The sequence below is a fragment of the Pongo pygmaeus genome, chromosome 6 (genome assembly GCF_028885625.2).
Source record: "Pongo pygmaeus isolate AG05252 chromosome 6, NHGRI_mPonPyg2-v2.0_pri, whole genome shotgun sequence".
In the NCBI taxonomy this organism is placed as follows: domain Eukaryota; kingdom Metazoa; phylum Chordata; class Mammalia; order Primates; family Hominidae; genus Pongo; species Pongo pygmaeus.
The window spans coordinates 90,003,853-90,021,607 of record NC_072379.2 but is presented as its reverse complement, the minus strand read 5'-3'; the positions used below and the strand labels follow the sequence as shown (position 1 = coordinate 90,021,607).

General features: G+C 37.0%; 1 protein-coding gene across 27 annotated transcripts in view; it reads left to right on the top strand.

The window, feature by feature from the left end:
* Positions 1-17,755, top strand: part of ADAM22 (ADAM metallopeptidase domain 22) — a 277,808-nt gene that overhangs the window by 121,428 nt on the left and 138,625 nt on the right. For all 27 annotated transcript variants that reach the window (XM_063667635.1, XM_054493744.2, XM_054493743.2 and 24 more), the window contains one exon: positions 15,938-16,004. In XM_063667635.1, the coding sequence (XP_063523705.1) occupies positions 15,938-16,004 (67 nt within the window). The remainder of the gene's footprint in view (positions 1-15,937; positions 16,005-17,755) is intronic.

The window sequence follows — 17,755 nt, the reverse complement described above, 5'->3', positions numbered from 1 at the left end:
GTACTCATATGTTCAGTGAAGCACTACTCATAATAGCGAAAACATGGACTCAACCTAGGCGCTGATCGATGGTGAATTGGATTTAAAAATGTGGCATATATACACCACGGAATACTATGCAGTCATAAAAGAATGAAATCATGTCTTTTGCAGGAACGTGAATACAGCTAAAGGCCATTGTCCTAAGTGAATTAGTGCAGAAACAAAAACCCAAATACTGTGTGTTCTTACTTATAAGTGAAAGCTAAACATTGGATACACATGGTGGACATAATGATAGAAACAATAGACACTAGGGACTCCGAAAGGGGAGAAAGGGATGGGACAAACACTGAAAAACTACTTACTGGGTACTATATTTACCATTTGGTTGAAAGGTTCAGTAAAAGCCAAAGCTCTTAATTATACAATATATCCACGTAACAAACCTACACATGCACCCCCTGAATCTAAAAAAAACCCCAATACTGTGTTTACACTATATTGTAGTCTAGTAAGTGTGCAACAGCATTATGTCTAAAAAAAGTATATACCCTAATTAAAAAATACTTTACTGCTAAAAATGCTAATGATTGTCTTAGACTTCAGCAAATTATAATCTTTTTGCCACTGGAGGGTCTTGCGTCAGTGTTGATGGCTGCTGACTGATCAGAATTGTGGTTGCTGAAGGTTAGGGTATTTGTGGCAATTTCTTAAAATAACAAGTTTGCTTCATTGATTACTTTCACAAAAGATTTCTCCATAGCATGAGATGCTGTTTGATAGCAATTTACCCATAGCAGAACTTCTTTCAGATTTGGACTTAATCCTCTAGAACTCTACCACTGCTTTATCAGCTAAGTTTATATTATTTTAAATCTTTGTTGTTATTTCAACAGTGTTCACAACATTTTCACCAGGAGTAGATTCTGCCTTAAAAATACAGTTTTTTTGGCTGGGCGCAGTGGCTCACGCCTGTAATCCTAGCACTTTGGGAGGCCGAGGCGGGTGGATTACGAGGTCAGGAGATTGAGACCATTCTGGCTAATGGTGAAACCCATCTCTACTAAAAATAAAAAAATTAGCCAAGCATGGTGGTGGGCACCTGTAGTCTCAGGCTACTCAGGAGGCTGAGGCAGGAGAATGGCATGAACCTGGGAGGCAGAGCTTGCAGTGAGCCGAGATTGTGCCACTGCACTCCACCCTGGGTGACAGAGTGAGACTGCATCTCAAAAAAAACAAAAAACAAAAAACAAAACAAAAAAACCACTTTTTTTTTTTGCTCATCCATAAGAAGTGACTCGGCCAGGTGCAGTGGCTCATGCCTCTAATCCCAGCACTTTGGGAGGCTGAGGAGGGTGAATCACTTGAGGTCAGGAATTCGAGACCAGCCTGGCCAACATGGTGAAACCCTGTCTCTACTAAAAATACAAAACTTAGCCTGGTGTGGTGGCAGGCACCTGTAGTCCCATCTACTCAGGTTTCTACTACTGAGGCAGGAGAATCACTTGAACCCAGGAGACAAAGGTTGCAGTGAGCCGAGATTACATCACTGCACTCCAGTCTGGGTGACAGAGCAAGACTCTGTCTCAAAAAACAAAAGACTCCTCGTCCATCCAGATTTGATCATGAGATTTTAGCATTCAGTCACATCTTCAGACTACATTTCTAATTCTAGTTATCTTGCTATTTCTACCACATCTGCAGGACTTCCTCCACTGAAGTCTTTAACCCTAAGCCATCCATGATGGTCAAAATCAACTTCTTCTAAACTCATATTTGTGTTGATATTTTGACTTCCTCTTATGAATATGGATGTTCTTAATGGCATCTAGATGGGGCGAAGGTTTTCAATTTACTTTGCCCAGATCCATCAGAGGAATCGCTATCTATGGCAGCAATAGCCTTACAAAATGTATTTGTTAAATAATAAGACTTGAAGTTGAAATTACTTCTTGATCTATGGGCTGCAAAATGGATGTGGTGTTAGAAAGTGTGGAAACAACATTAATCTCCTTGTGCATCTCCATCAGAGCTCTTAGGTGACTAGGTGCATTGTCAATGAATAGCAATATTTTGAAAGAAATATTTTTTTCCTGAGCAGTAGATCTCAATGATGGGCTGAAAATATTCAGTAAACCACATTGTCAAAAGATATGCTGTCATCCAGGCTTTGTTGTTGCATTTACGGAGCACAGGCAGAGTAGATTTAGGATAATTCCTAAGGGCCTTAGGATTCTCAGAATGGTAAGTGAGTATTGGCTTAAAGTCACCAGCTGCATTAGCCATAAAGAAAAGAGTCAGCCTTTCTCTTTCTTTCTCTCTCTCCTCTCTCTCTCTCTTTTTTTTTTTTTTTTTTTTTGAGGCAGAGTCTCAGTTTGTGGCCCAGGCTGGAGTACAGTGACACAATCATAGCTCACTGCAGCCTAAACTTCCTGGGCTGAAGCGATCAACCCGCCTAGCCTCCCAACCTGCCTAGCCTCCCAAATAGCTTGGACTACAGGCGTGTACCACCACACCTGGGTGCTTTTTAAAATTTTTTGTAGAGACAGGGTCCTGCTGTGTTGCCCAGGCTAGTCTCAAACGCCTGAGCTCAAGCCATCCTCTTGCCTCGGTCTCCTGAAGTGCTGGAATTACAGGTATGAGCCACTGCACTGACCCCTTCTTTTGAAGCTTTGAAACCAGGTATTGACTTCTCCTCTCTGGCTAGGAAAGTCCTAGATGACATCTTCTTCCAATAAAAGGCTGTTTTGTCTATGTTGAAAATCTGTTGTGTGCTATAGTCACCTTCATCAATTGTCTTATCTAGATCTTCTAGATAAATTGTGGCAGCTTCTCCATCAGCACTTGCTGCTTTACCTTGTACTTTTATATTGTGGAGACTGCTTCCTTCTTTAAACCTCATAAAGCAGCCTCTGCTAGCTTCAAACATTTCTTCTGCAACTTCCTCATGTCTCTCAGCCTTTATATAGTTAGAGTTAGGGCCTTATTCTGGGTTAGGTTTTGGCTTAAGGGAATATGTGGCTGGTTTGATCTTCTATCTAGACCACTAAAACTTTCTTCATATCAGCAATAAGGCTGTTTTGCTTTTTTATCATTCATGTGTTCAGTATAGCAGCACTTTTAATTTCCTTCAAGAACTTTTCCTTTGCATTCACAACTTGGCCAACTGTTTGTCATTAAGAGGTTTACTTTTTGACTTATCTTGGCTTTCAACATGCCTTCCTCACTAAGCTTAATTGTGTCTAGCTTTTGATTTAAAATAAGAGACATGCAACTCTTCCTTTTCTTGGACACTTAGAAGCCAATATAGGGTTTTAATTGACCTAATTTCCATATTGTTTTGTCTCAGGGAATAGGGATGCCTGTGGAGAGGGAGGGAGATGGGGGAATGGCCAATCAGTTGAGCAGTGAGAACACACACGACATTTATTAAGCTCGCTCTCTTATATGGGTTTGATTCATTGTGCCCTCAAACAATAATAGTAACATCAAAGGTCACTGATTACAGATCACCATAACAGATAAATTAATGAAAAGTTTTAAATATTGTGAGAATTACCAAAATATGACACAGACACAAAGTGAGCATATGCTGTTGGAAAATGGTACTGATAGACTTGCTTGGTGCCGGATTGTTACAAACCTTCGATTTGTAAAACAACAATAGCAACAACAAGAACAAAAACACAGTATCTGTGAAGCACGATAAAGCAAAGCACAATAAAACAAGGTATGCCTGTATTCAAAGAGATAACTACTGCATTTATGAAAAAAGAAAATCATACTTAAAAATTCAGAGAAAAACACCTAGAAAAAATAGTAGAAACAGTAACAAAGCAGTAGACGTTTGAATACTATGGTTGAAAAATAAAATTTCTCCCAGAAAACAGGACAAAAGATGAAGAAGTGGAATATAGGAGAGACAAGATAAAAACTTAGAGGATCATTCACCATGGTAGTGATATTAAGAAAAGAAAATTTAGAGGATCATTCAGGAGACTAAACATCTGACTGGTAGGAGTCCCAGAAAGACACTAGAGAAAGAACAGAGAGGAAATTATCAAAGAAATATTTTAAGAAAATTTTTCATAACTTAAGGACAGGAATTTCTAGATTGAAAGTGCCCATTGAATGCCCAGGACAGTGAATGAAAGAAGACCCACATGAAGACATACAATTTTGATGTTTTAGAATGGTGGAGATTAAAGAGAAGATCACAAAGCCTTCCATAGAGGAAAAAACAGGTCACATGGGAAAGATCAGAATCAGAATAGCATTAGACAGACTTCTTACTAGCCATACTAGGAGACAGTGGAGCAATGCTGTGTAAGTTCTGCAGGATTTCTGTACTTACAAATCCAAACCATCAATCAAAGATGAGTTCTCAGAAAATATATGTGCAAGATTTAAAATAAATTAACATCATGCATTCATTATTTGGAAGGCATTGGAGACTGAGCTCCACCAAAATAAAAAGGAGAAGATCAAGAAAATGTGAGATATAGGAAACAGTTTACAATGAAATTAGAAGCCAAGGGAATTCCCAGGATCATAGATTCTAGGATTACGGCTGTAAAACAGGCCTAGGGTGCAGTTAGTCCAGATGTGAGCAGGAGGATGGAAGGCCACAGGAGGGATGTAGCCAAGAAAATATTGGAATTAATATATTACCTAATATATTTGCCCATATCGAAGGCTTTATAGTTATGTAGAAAAGTTTAGTGCTGATGTAGCTACATATGTAGAAAGCTAGACAAATGAAAAGAGAAGAAAATTATGGGAGGAGTAAAGATACAGGTTGAGGTTGGGTTTAGTGGCCCAGAGAATGTGCTTTGTAGTCAGGCTGTCTGAATTTGAATGCTGTCTATAACACTTACTACTACTAACTGCATACTCTTGAGTAAATTACCTTTCTGTCCTTCAGTTTCTTCATCTATATGGAGATACTAATCATACCTACCACTTTAGTCTACTCCTGCTTCTATAACAAAGTACCACAGACTGAGTAATTTATAAATCATAGAATTTTTTTTCCTCACAGTTCTGGAGCCTGGGAAGTTCAAGATCAAGGCACTGGCAGATTCAGTGTCTGGTAAGGGGTCATTCACTGCTTCCAAGATGGTGCCTTGGTGCTGTGTCCTCCAGAGGTGACAAATGCTTTGTCTTCACGTGGCAGACAGGATGGAAGGACAAAGGGGACTAACTTTCTAAAGATTTTATAAAGGCACTAATGTGTTCTATGAAGGCAGAGCTTTCATGACCCAATAACCTCCCAGAGGCCTCACCTCTTAATATCATCCCCTTGAGGGTTAAGTTCCGATGTAAAAACTTTGGAAGGATGCATCCATTCAAACCACAGCACCTACTTAGCATGTTGTTGTGTGGATCAGATGAGCTAATACATGCAAAACCATTAGATCAGTAGAAATAGTACTAGTAATCATAGTAATAATAGTAGTAGTAGTGGTAGCAGTGGTAATAGTAGTAGGTGCTCAAAATTGTTAACTATTATTTCTATTATTGCTATTATTTTTAAAATTGAAAAATAATTAAGATGTTTAATACTTTTCTTGAGAAATTTTGTGATAAGTACCCAGAAGAAACTGTTTAAAATAATAAACCCAAAACAAAACATTTTTAATGACCTATAGTGCCACCACTCAAGGGTGAAATTTTTAAACGTGTAGGTGTATTTTTTCCCTGTGCATTGTTTTATTTATATAATTGTTATATTCTCTCTATAAAATTGTGTGTTCTGCTTTTGTTTTTTAACATAAAAGAACCATATTACCTGTTAATACAAACTCTAATTAAAGAGTTTTTGTTGACTTCATTATTTTCCACTAAATGTAGGGAAAATATTTCGTTTAACCAAGTATCTATTTTTATATATTTAGTTTGCTTTGTGAATAACATTGGGTGATGCTTTTCTAAAATACATTTCAAAATTTAATTTTCTTATTAGAAATATAATACATGTTTATTATAGACATTTTAAGGTGCCAAAATAAGATCAGTAAAATTAATGTAACAGTAATCTAACTACCTACAGATAAGCACTGCTAGCATCTTCACAATGTATGCCTCTTGTCTTTTTTTCTTGACAATATGTATTTTTTGTTTCTTTTGCGAAATGTAGAACTTTTCTTGTAGATGGTATGACCACCTTTTGATATCTTCTATGGCATGTTAGTATGAGCAGAGTGTTTAATTGTAAATTTTGGGATCTTATTTTTTAAATTGCTTTAAAATTTTTCAGTGTTTCACAATGATAGTGTATTGAAAATCTTTACAGCTACACATCCATTTTAAAATTATTCAAAATTATTCCTTAAATTCTTAGAAACAGAATTGCAGGTTCAAAAGGTATACATTTAATATGTATTGTCAAATTTCCCTCCCTGAAAATTCCACAAAACTCTATGCTCACAGCCTTGTCAACACTAGGTTTTCTGATATTATCTTTTTAATTCCATAAAATGTCTCCTATATTTAGAGTTATTTTTCTTCATTAGATTCTTCGGTACAAAGAATATTAGAAGTTTAAGACTTCTACTGTTTTGAAAAATTGCTTTATCAAAAGAGGACAGTATTTGACTGTCATTAACAGTGGATAATAATGTCTGCTACTCTGTCTTCTCACTAATGATGGGATTGTTATATTCTTCACGTGGATGATAAGCAAAATGTTGACAGGTTAACAGAGTAGATCTTAAGCCTTACAGTACTCCAGGTAAGATAGCATGGTGGCTCAGACCAGGGTGGTGGCAATGGAAATGTTCATATTCTGGAAATTTTTTTTGAAAACACTATTGACAGAATTTTCTGATCAGTTGCATATATGATTTGTAAGAGAGATTAAAGAGTCAATGATCACTCTATGTTTTTTGGCCAGGGTAATTGGAAAATTGAAGTAGCCATTTAAGAAGCTGGGGAGATTATAGGAGAATCATGTTAGTCAAGCAAGATCAGGAGCCCAAGTTTGGACATGTTAAGTGTGATGCTTATTTAGTAAGTAAGAGATGTTGAGTACATAGTTGGATATATGATTCCGGTGTTTAGAGGAGAATTCTAAGCTGGAGATATAAATCTAAGAGACATCAGCATATAATTGAGTATAATTATATGCTGTATAATTAATTAAGAGAAAACATTAGATGAAATCACCGAGGAAGAGAGTGTCAAAAGAAAAGAGGAGGATCAAGTACTGATCCCTGGGGGTACTCCAATGTTTAGGAACTGTAGCTATGAGAAGAAACCTACAAAGGAGTCAGAAGCAGCAGCAAGAGAAAGGAGAAGAACCAGGACTGTGTGGTTCCTGGTAGGAAATTGAAGGAAATATTTCCAAGAGGAGGGGTGATCAGCTATGTCAAATGCTGCTTATACATCAAGTAAGATTAAGACTAAGAATTAATTGTTAGATTTAACGATATAGAGGTAGCTAAATAGTGACCATGAAAGTACAGGTTTGGTGAAGTGGTGTGGTGAAAACCAGATTAGATGGGATCTGATTTTCAAGTGATTAATATTATAAAAATGCCCAATAATTCAACTTTGTTAAAGTGCCCAAAATCTCCATTTCTATGGTACTCATAAGAAGTCTAAGTAAATTTTGAAGTAAGTCTGGCAATTTTACCCTTAAAAAACTACAAAACATTAGTCCTTTACTTGGCTGTAATGGGGAGGAACATGTCTCCCTCTGTTGATTATTTGCAATAAGAGTCACCAGGGACTCATTTTAATTGCCTTGGTGTAGGGTGTTCCCTGGTACCTTGGCTTTTAAAGTGGTATTGAGCCACAATGATCAGATATGCCAACAGGCCATTATATGTTAATAGAATTTTACTAGCATATTTGTAGACTGTTAATTTGATTAAACTTTCATGTCTTGGTAACTTTTCTTTGTAGCAGAATAAGCGTAGGAGATTCTGATTTGGTAGGCCTGAGGGTGTCTAGGCTTTTTTTTTTTTTTTTTTTAAATCTGATTCTGCTGCAAAGCCAGGCTTGGAAAACTTTGCTTTATTAGGAACAGGATTCTATAAATAAGAGCTAACATTCATGATAGTGCCAGGCTCAACTTTTACTTGATCACATTTATTGTAAGTGCCCTAGTCCTAGCATACACATTTAAAGCTCCCTGATAATTTTCATCAGATTGTGACTTCCTCAATAGAAGTAACAAAAATAGCCTCACCTTTAGATGCAAGCGTACACAGAAAATTTCTTTTATGTGCATAAGCAAGAGAGGAATTATATTTACAAATTGGAAAAGTAATAAAGTGAAACTTTCATCCAAAAATCAGATATTTAATAAACGTTTAATTCCCTTTTGTAGTTTCCTTTTAATTTAGTTTAAACAACATAAACATTTTAAATACCACTCATTACATGCTGAGAGTATAGATAACAGTTTTGGCACTTTAAAAAAAGTTGAGGAATGGATGGTTAATTCTCAGTGATATTTATTCATTTTCTATAGTGAGGATTCTCTAGTATATCAAAAGGATCTGGAGGGTTGGTGCATGGCTAGAGAAAGAAAATAAAGAAGATGGAATGGAGGTGTTGGGGAGGGATTCATAGAATGGAGAGAATGGGAAGAATGTTTTCTTTAAAAAACCTTTCTAAGCTCATAATTTGTTATTCCTCTTAAATGAAATAGTGAAATTTGGATCCTTAAAGTTTCCATTTTTTCCTGTTCTCTTCCTCTGGAGAGCTTTTCATAGTTTAAAGACCTTATGAAATCTTTGATTTTCGATTGTGACATATGATCTGTGGGCTTCTCTTATTTTCACTGGTTGGATTATAATCATATTTGAAGTCTTATGATTCTTTTATATTGTCCAAAGAAAGTTACATTTAATATTTGGTGGCTGCTCTAAGGAAAACATAGTAATTTGGGACAGCATAACAATCATCGAATGTTAGAATAAGAAGGCATAGCTTGTTACAGTATATTATAATCTTTACAGTGTATATTGTTTTGCACAATTCTGTAGGTCAACTGGGCAGATATGCTTTATGTAGTGTCAGCTGGGGTGCTATTATATCTAGAAGATGCAAACTTGCCTCAATCACGTGGTTGGAAATTGGTGTCAGTGTTGGCTTGGAATTCACTGAGTCTGTCAGCTAGGGGCATGATTCGCCTCCATGTGGTCTTTTTATGTGATTGCTTGGGCTTCCTGACAGCATGGTGGCTGGATTCAAAGGAGAATTCTACATGCATGAAAATGGAATCTGCAGATCTCAGATGTTACACAGAGCTGTAGTTTGAATGTTTGTCACCTCTAAATATCATGTTGAAATTTAATTGTCATTGTAACAGTATGAAGAGGTGGGACCTTTTAAGGGTGATTAGGCCATGAGGGCTGGCTGCACTCACAGGCCTGGGATTGGTGCCTTATTAAAGGGCAAGTTTGATTCCCTCTTGCTTCTGTGTGTGCTCTCCCCCTCTCTCTCTGGCTCGCTCTCACCCTCTCTTGTCTTCCCTTACCTTCCCTCCCTCTTCCTCCCTCTCCCTACCTCTTTCCCTCTCTTCTCCCTGTCTCCTTCCTCCCTTTCTTTCTCCTTCTCTCCCTTTCCTTCTCTCTCCCTCTCTCCTTCTGCTTTCCTTCTCTCCTTCTCTCCTTCTACCATATGATGACACAGCAAAAAGGCCCTCACAAGTTGCTGGCACCTTGGTATTGGACTTCCCAGCCTCTGGAACTGTGAGCCAGCATATTTCTGTTCATTCTACATTACCTAGTCTATGATATTCTGTTACAGCAGCACAAAACAGACCAAGACACACAATATCACTTCTGTCTCATATTTTTCACAGGGCCAGCTCAGATTCAAGGAGAGAAGAAATGATTTCCACTTTGCCATTAGAAGAGTTACAATTTGTTGCCTTCTTTAATCAACCACAGTTTGTCCTTTGGCCACAAATTATTTGTATTTATTACATATGCAGAATGCATTGAATTCCTCCAGAGACCCCTGAAAAATCTTATTCCATTATAGTATCAGGCTCAAATGCAAGGTTCAGGTTCTCATCATCTGAATCAGGTCCAGGTGTAGATAAGGCTTCTTAGGTGAGGTAGCCCAGGTGTAGACCCTTGAACCAAAAAATAACCTAAAATACAGCGTAGATAGGGGCAGGATGACTGCAGTAGACACTCCTGTTCAAAAAGTGGGAAATAGCTACTCAGCAGTCACTGGTCCATTGAATTTCTGATACTGAATCAGATATGTCACTGGTTTCTCCTGCTTTGACAGAAGGGAATATATGTTGATTAAGGCTCTGCTTTGCTTCCTGGGAGCAGTCCTTTTGTAGTTCTTGGGTTCATCCTCTGAGTCAACATTTTTTTTTTTTTAAAAGAAATGTGCCGGGCTTTAAGCTATCTTTCTAGGTCCGTTTCCTGACTATAAAAAGTTTGAACTGACTGTCCATTTTGGTCCAAGCTGTGTGGTTCCAGTGATATAATTCTCTTAAGAACTTCACAGGGTTTCATGTGAATCTCATTGGCATTTACTCCATTAGACAAATCCACATCCACAGATCTTTTTGAGATAGGTCCCTCTCTACTGTGAGTTAAGATGCTATGGGACAATGCCCTGAAGATTCATACTAGCCTTTTTGTTTAGGTGAGAATGTCTGTGAGAACCTACAAGATTCTTAGAAACTCTTTTGTCTAGCTGAGGCCCTTAATAGTTTTCGGAACTCTTTTACATAGATGATTTGGTCAAGGCGAAACAGCCTTTAGTCTTTGTGAGTTATAACAAAGCGTTTTAAAACTACACCCTTGACTTACTCTTGACCTTGAGGTTACATCTTACTGGAAGCACCTTGGATTAGATGTTTGCTCTGAGGCTGTTTCTTTGAAAATCTATTGCACATTCAAGTTTCTTTGTTCATTTGTTTGCTTCTTATGCAAGCATCACTTCAGAAGCACGTGATTTTGTTTTTTTCTATTATTGGTTATGTTAACTGTGATCACTTGGTTAAGGTGATGTCTCCAGTTTTTTTTTCACTGTCAAGTTGTTACTAGGATACATTTTGAAGGTAGAATTGAATGTTCGGATTTGACTGAGAGGGTTATGCATTAGACATGTTGAATTTGAGATGCCTGTTTGACATCCTAGTAGAGACTGGTTCAGAAACAGGGGAGCTGGTAGATTGGAAAGATGAGGTAGTCCTGTTTTCATTTTTCCAGTGAATACAGAAGTGAGATTATCTGAAGGGAGTGATAATGAGGGAGCACAGTAGAGATGTGAGGAGAGAGATTTAGAAGGCTCTTCTCAGAGTAAATTGGCCGGAAAAGCGTAGTGGACTTAAGGGCAGTGTTGTGATGAGGGACCATTTGACAACTGTGATCCTAAACCAGCCTATGACCATTCAAGATGTTCTACTTCTTGGAGTCAGACTTTGATTAGTAGAAGGAGTTTTACTGTGACTGAGGTTTGGTCAAGCAAGTACAGTGGAAAGAGGGGTAAATTAGTTTAGAGTGTGTGCAGGGAGGTGATTTATCAGGACAGATCATGGAAAATAAACTGGATTAAGTAGACAAGAAGGAGGTGAGGAGAGTGAAAAAGTGGTAGATAGGCTCAATGGTTTTAAGTTCCAAAGCAGTGAGAGAGAGTTCTAGAGAAAGATAAATAGATATGAGATGGTGAATAGGGTATGTGAATAATTGAAATCAGGATTTGGGATGCATTTCATGTGTGTTCTGGTTTAATACCATACCAGCTTTACGAAGTGATTTTTTTTTTTTTTACTGTCTCCATTTTAAACAGAAGCAAATTATGTTGATCAAGATTAAGCAACTTGGCCAAGGGTACAAAATTAGTAAATAGCAGAGCTTGGATGGAAAATTAAAATATTTGTTTTTGTTTTTAATTCCCTAACCTTTGTATAATACTATACCAGCTGTCTCTGATTCATGACAGTTGCCCACTACACAAAGGATAATCATTATTATGACTGAAAATGTTTACATTATATTTGTTTTGCTTTTTTAGGCTTGTTATGACATGCAAATGAAAAAAGGTCTCAGAAAACATTTCTAATTTTATAAACATCTACTTACTTCCTTTAGAGAATGAGTGGCCTTTAGAAATTGGTTGGAAATGATTTTTACTTTTATATTTCAAAGTTCACGAACAAGTATTCACACATCATTATTAAGCTATTAGTATGGAGTGAATTCTACCTGACCCATTTACATTAATATAAAACTGCCTTTATGTTAAGGAGGTCTTCTATTTTCCTACACTTAAAATGATTTAAGTAGATCCCTATATAATGATAAACAATGATGTTCTAAAGAAAATAACAAGATAATTTGATTATCTCTACTTCAGGAAGCTTCAAGAAAATTAGGTTCTAACTTGATGATAGTAAAGATTTTATGGTTTAGTGGAGGGAAAAGTGAAACTTTAAGGATTCTCACCCTAATCATTAAAATAACAATACTTAGCAGACTTTCACAATATGCAAACAAACAAAACCAAATTGCATGAGCTGTTTTTGGTTTAAAATTACATGGAGCGCTTTCCAGCAATACTTGTATATAGAGGCTTGATTGAAATAGCTGCATAATTCCTGAGCAGAGGGCTTTTCTTTGCTGTAATTACATTCATGCAGTGACTCATATTCTCTTAATGCCTAGATTTTATAATTCAAAGGGAAATGTTCCCTTGAAATTTGAAAACCTGGAGGACTCAAAAGTTGTTTTTAGATTTTATTATTATTATTACTACTGCTATTCCTACACCGCAGCTAGTATTCCTCTGAGGAATATTTGACTTAGGTGATTTTGATTTCACTCATGCTGGCTGCAGTAGTGGGGTTTCACTCATGTGACAGTGAGAGACCAAGGATCCCAAAGATGTCTAGCACAGGGATAGGGTGTTCTGCATTCAGGGACTTCAGCAGTGGAGATGTGGGGCTTTCACTCTGGTATTCACCACCGTACAGCTCAGTTTCTTTTAAGTGTCAGCTTACTTTTGACTTTCTGTCTCTCTTTCCTTCATCAGCTGAATGATTTTTTTCTGAATTTACAAGTTCATATTCCCAGGAGAGGGAACCTGGCTGGCTCTGCTGATAAACATGCCTCTGTTTGATGATGTTTCTCTCCTACTTCTGGGGAAGTTTTTAAGACTGATAGCAAGGTTGGAGGACAGTCCTTTGCAAACACCTGGCTAGTATCTCTCCTGTTTTGGATAAACAGGGTGTGATGTGGATGCTGGAGCAATTATCAGTTTTGCCTGAGGCAGATCTTTCCATATAATTTCACGTTTTTGTTATAAGCCCTTGGAAATTTGTGAAATATATAATATACTCATGATGAAGACAAAAAAAAAAGACAATTTTCAGTTGGATGTACAACAGGTACTTTCTTCACCACTCTCCTTTCCAACGATATTGTTCAGTTCTCTGTAAAGAATCATGATGGTCAAGGGAGGCCTGGCAGGAGAATCTTGATTGTTCAAAGACAAATGTTCTTGTCAAAGGATTGGTTTAGGAGTGGCCATATAATGTAATTCTGGCAAAAGATATTTGAGAAGATGAATGCTAAGAGCTATTTTTGAAAGGGCTTGTTCACTTTTAAAAATAAATACAAGGCTTTTTTTCTTTTTTTAATCTTGGAATAATGTATTTTGTATAAGATGCTGAGAATTGCAGCCGTCATATCAGGGTCATGAGAGGAGCCACTTAAGACAGCCCCAGCTACCATGCTGAGGGCAGAGCAGAAAGTTGTAAACACCCCTCATCTCATTAATGGCACTGAGCCACCACGTGAGCCAACCCTGGAACTGCCCTGATGTCAGGTAGGAAGATTACTTTGATGCAATGGTAGCCTCCAAGTATGCTTAGGTGAGCTGTCCTAGAGGTGAGGGAACCAAAAGCTCCCACAGACTAAATTCCAATCTTCAAATCACATAATTCACTAAATCAATTTAAAGTGCACAGTGAGAGGCAAGAGGAAAGATTATTAGGTTGGTATACCTGGGTTAGGGGCAAATAGGGTAGAGGGGCCATGCCAGCTAATCCTGGGATACATAGTGTTCATGTTCATACATCTGCATATGCCTTCCCCACTGATGGTGTGGTTACAAGGACCAGAGTTGAGGTTTGGGCAAACCTCAAAGGTAGCAGTTGTCCCAAGCTAAGAACACCTGCTCAAGTGTCTGAGAGATACTGGGACAAGTATGCCTAGTCAGTGGCTGTGGCTTGCCAGTTAGCGTCACAAACAGTCATGAGTTCTGTTGTGTTTATTGGACAGATAACAAATGGGGCAGGAAAGAGTATCAGCAGTTGTTGTTAAGCAGGGTAATTTTGTACCCCAGTGTACATGTAGCAATGTCTGGAGACATTTTTGATTGTCATGACTGGTATATGTAAGAGATGCTACTGGCGTCTATTAGGTAGAATCCAGGGATGCTAAGTGTGCTACAGTGAACAAGACAGCCTCCCAAGACAAAGAATTATCTGACCCAAAGTATCAATTGTGTCGAAGCTGAAAACCCCCCTCATGAATATTAAGTGCATATGTATATTTAGTGTATCCTGGATATTTAGTGCCTCTTATATATTTAATATATCATGAACATTTATTACTCATATGCTTCAAGAGTAATTGACATTTCTTGATCTTGCAGCCCTTTCTGTCAGTGTGTAACACATACACAGTCTTCTTTTTATACTTTATACATCTGTGAATTCTGTTCATGTCTTACTAGCAAAATATATACTGAAAATATCTTAAAAGGGTTTGCCTATATTTTATAAACCTCAAATTTATTTATCAAATAGAACTGAATATCCTCAAAAGCAAATTTATATTATGCTAGCCCTGGAATTTCAAAGAAGAAATAAGATGATAAATGTCCTGATTGTTTAATATACTTTTTGTTGTGTTTTCTACAGCTTGCAGCTGAGAGCATGCTAGGTGATTCTCACATAAAGTCAATAAGAACATCTATTCTAAAGATAAATGAAGCATTGACTTCGACTATAATTACAAGTTTTCTAAATAGTAATATAAGCGTCAGATAGTACAGGATTATGGTGCCTGCATTAATCTAATGCTTGTTTGATCGTTCTGTTTACATTTCAAGCAATTGTAGGCATGGTGCTTATCATGATGAACCTCTGTGCTCAAAAATGCACATTTTTAAATGATTGGAACAGTTTTTGTTTGATGACCTTCAGTTCACTTAAGGAGTTTTTAGTTGGCTTAATGTCTATTAATAGAGCAACACTAGAAATTTATAGCTTCATGCATTTTTTAAAATTAATGATAGTTTTATTTATATTTTAGTGCTTTAAAAGATCAAAAATATTTTATGGAAGTTGTGTCTAGAGACCCCTCCATTAAAAGAGAAAGTTTTTCACATATATGAAATTAAAGAGAAGCATATTTAAGATTACAGAAACATGTAAATGTTGTTTAGGACTGATTTCAAAAAAGAATAATTTTCAAATGTTGATGGTATATATTCCATTTCATTTCTTTTAACTTTCTTTACCTTTTTTTGTTTTGTGATGGAAACATTTTGTCAGGTGAAAATATCACATATAACACATTAAAGAAATGGTAAGGCATAATATACAATTAAAACTGTTTGATAAAAAGTTAAAGTAAAAAATTAAGAACAATATGTCTTTAAAATAATGATGTGCTTATGGTAGTTTCCTGGAATTATTGGCTGGTTCAGCAGAATCAGCTGTGCCCAGCAGTGGAGTGACAGGTGGTGTAGACAGTTCAACTTCATGTCCTTTTAGAAATACTGGGTGTGTGTGTGTGTGTGTGTGTGTGTGTGTGTGTGTGTGAGAAAGAGAGAGAGAGACCTATAAAGTTGATTTGGGGGGCTTAAAGAATTGTTAAAGCAGATATGTGTATACTAGATCCTGATTTTCATGTTTTACATTTTTGGGATCCTCTTTAGTCATCATTTATTTTTGTTGTTGCAGTGATTTGCTGTCCTCTGAATACATAGAGAGACACATTGAACGTGGAGGCAAGACTGTGGAAGTTAAAGTAAGTGAAATTTTCCTACTTGTGGGGAAATTTATTGAGAATCGTTTAATACTACTGATTATGATTTTAATTTTCAATGATATTTCTAATGTACAGTTTTGAGGGTTTTAAAAATACTTTATAATTTGAAGTTTTATTGCCTACTTTGGAAAAATGAAACTTTACTTTTAGTTATCAGAAAAAGAATTTCTAGGTACTGTAGGAATTGTTAGACTTATGTTTTATAGGATTGCTATAGCTGAAAGTACTAGGTTGGTGCAAAAGTCCTTGTGGTTTTTGTCGTTACTTTTAATGGCAAAAACCCCATTTATTTTATTTTTTTTTTTTGAGACAAAGTCTCACTCTTGTCGCCCAGCTGGAGTGCAATGGCGCGATCTCGGCTCACTGCAACCTCCGCCTCCTGGGTTCAGGTGATTCTCCTGCCTCAGTCTCCCAAGTAGCTGGGATTATAGGCGCCTGCCACCACACCCGGCTAATTTTTGTATTTTTAGTAGAGAGGGGGTTTCACCATGTTGGCCAGGCTGGTCTCAAACTTCTGACCTCAGGCGATCCGCCCACCCTGGCCTCCCAAAGTGCTGGGAGTTCAGGCACGAGCCACCACGCCTGGGAAACCCCAGCGACTTTTACACCAACCTTTAGTTCTTTCTTAGATTATTTCACTGAAAGTAGTTTTTGAAATTTGCCTTTAAGGTTACCACTGAGAACCAAGAGGTGAAAACTTGGGTCCAGGGTAGGTGTTTGCTTTTGCATTCAGCTGTGTAAGATTCCCAACCCCGCGTCCCCTCCACCCTGCCCCACCCCACACCTCCACCGGTAAAATGTAAAATTGTTAGATCTACAGGAGATCAAGGAGTTATACATACCTGGAGACAGAAATCTCAGGATACTGGTTATGACAGGTAAACTGTGAAAATATTAACACAAAAATAAAAACCTCCACCAGCTAGAGGCATAAGAATGTGGGGGTTTTCCCCCAGATCTGCAGATGGTATAATCTGAGAGCATATGAAAACAAAAGCCACCCAGGCGTAGGGCTTCCTTCTGCTCAGTGTTTAGTATAGTGACTTTTGGCCAAGTGTTTATTTTCTTCTGAATAGTGTTCAGGCTATCTATTCTACTTTATCTGAATTATAATCCCACTTGTTCATATTCATTTCCTTTTTCTAATTACAAATTAGATACATGCTCATTTTAGAAAACTTGTAAACAGAGAAAAGTAAAACAAAAAAGGAAAACTTTATCCTTAAACTCATCACTGAGAGATAAATGTTTTCATTTTGTTATTTGAGTGTTTTTTTGTCACATGCACACATTTGTATATATACATATTTACATAGTATCATATGTAGCTACAATATTGTATCTGCTTGCTTCTGTATCATTTTGTAAACATTTGCCAAGTTATTTTCCCATAAAGCCTTTGTTCAGTTTTTAATGTACATATATTACTGTAGTAAAACTTTTTGTTTAAATTGTTATCAGTAACCAAAATAAATTATATTGTCCTGTTCAAATGACAATCTGAAGATAATTGAGTTTTTCAATTATATATATATGTATGTAAACTAAAAGAAAACTTTTCATTATGGAAAAGTTTAAACATATTTTGAAGTGAAAAGAATGCTATAATGAGGGTCGGGAGCCAAGATGGCCAAATAGGAACAGCTCCAGTCTACAGCTCCCAGCGTGAGCGATGCAGAAGTTGGGTGATTTCTGCATTTCCAACTGAGGTACCGGGTTCATCTCACTAG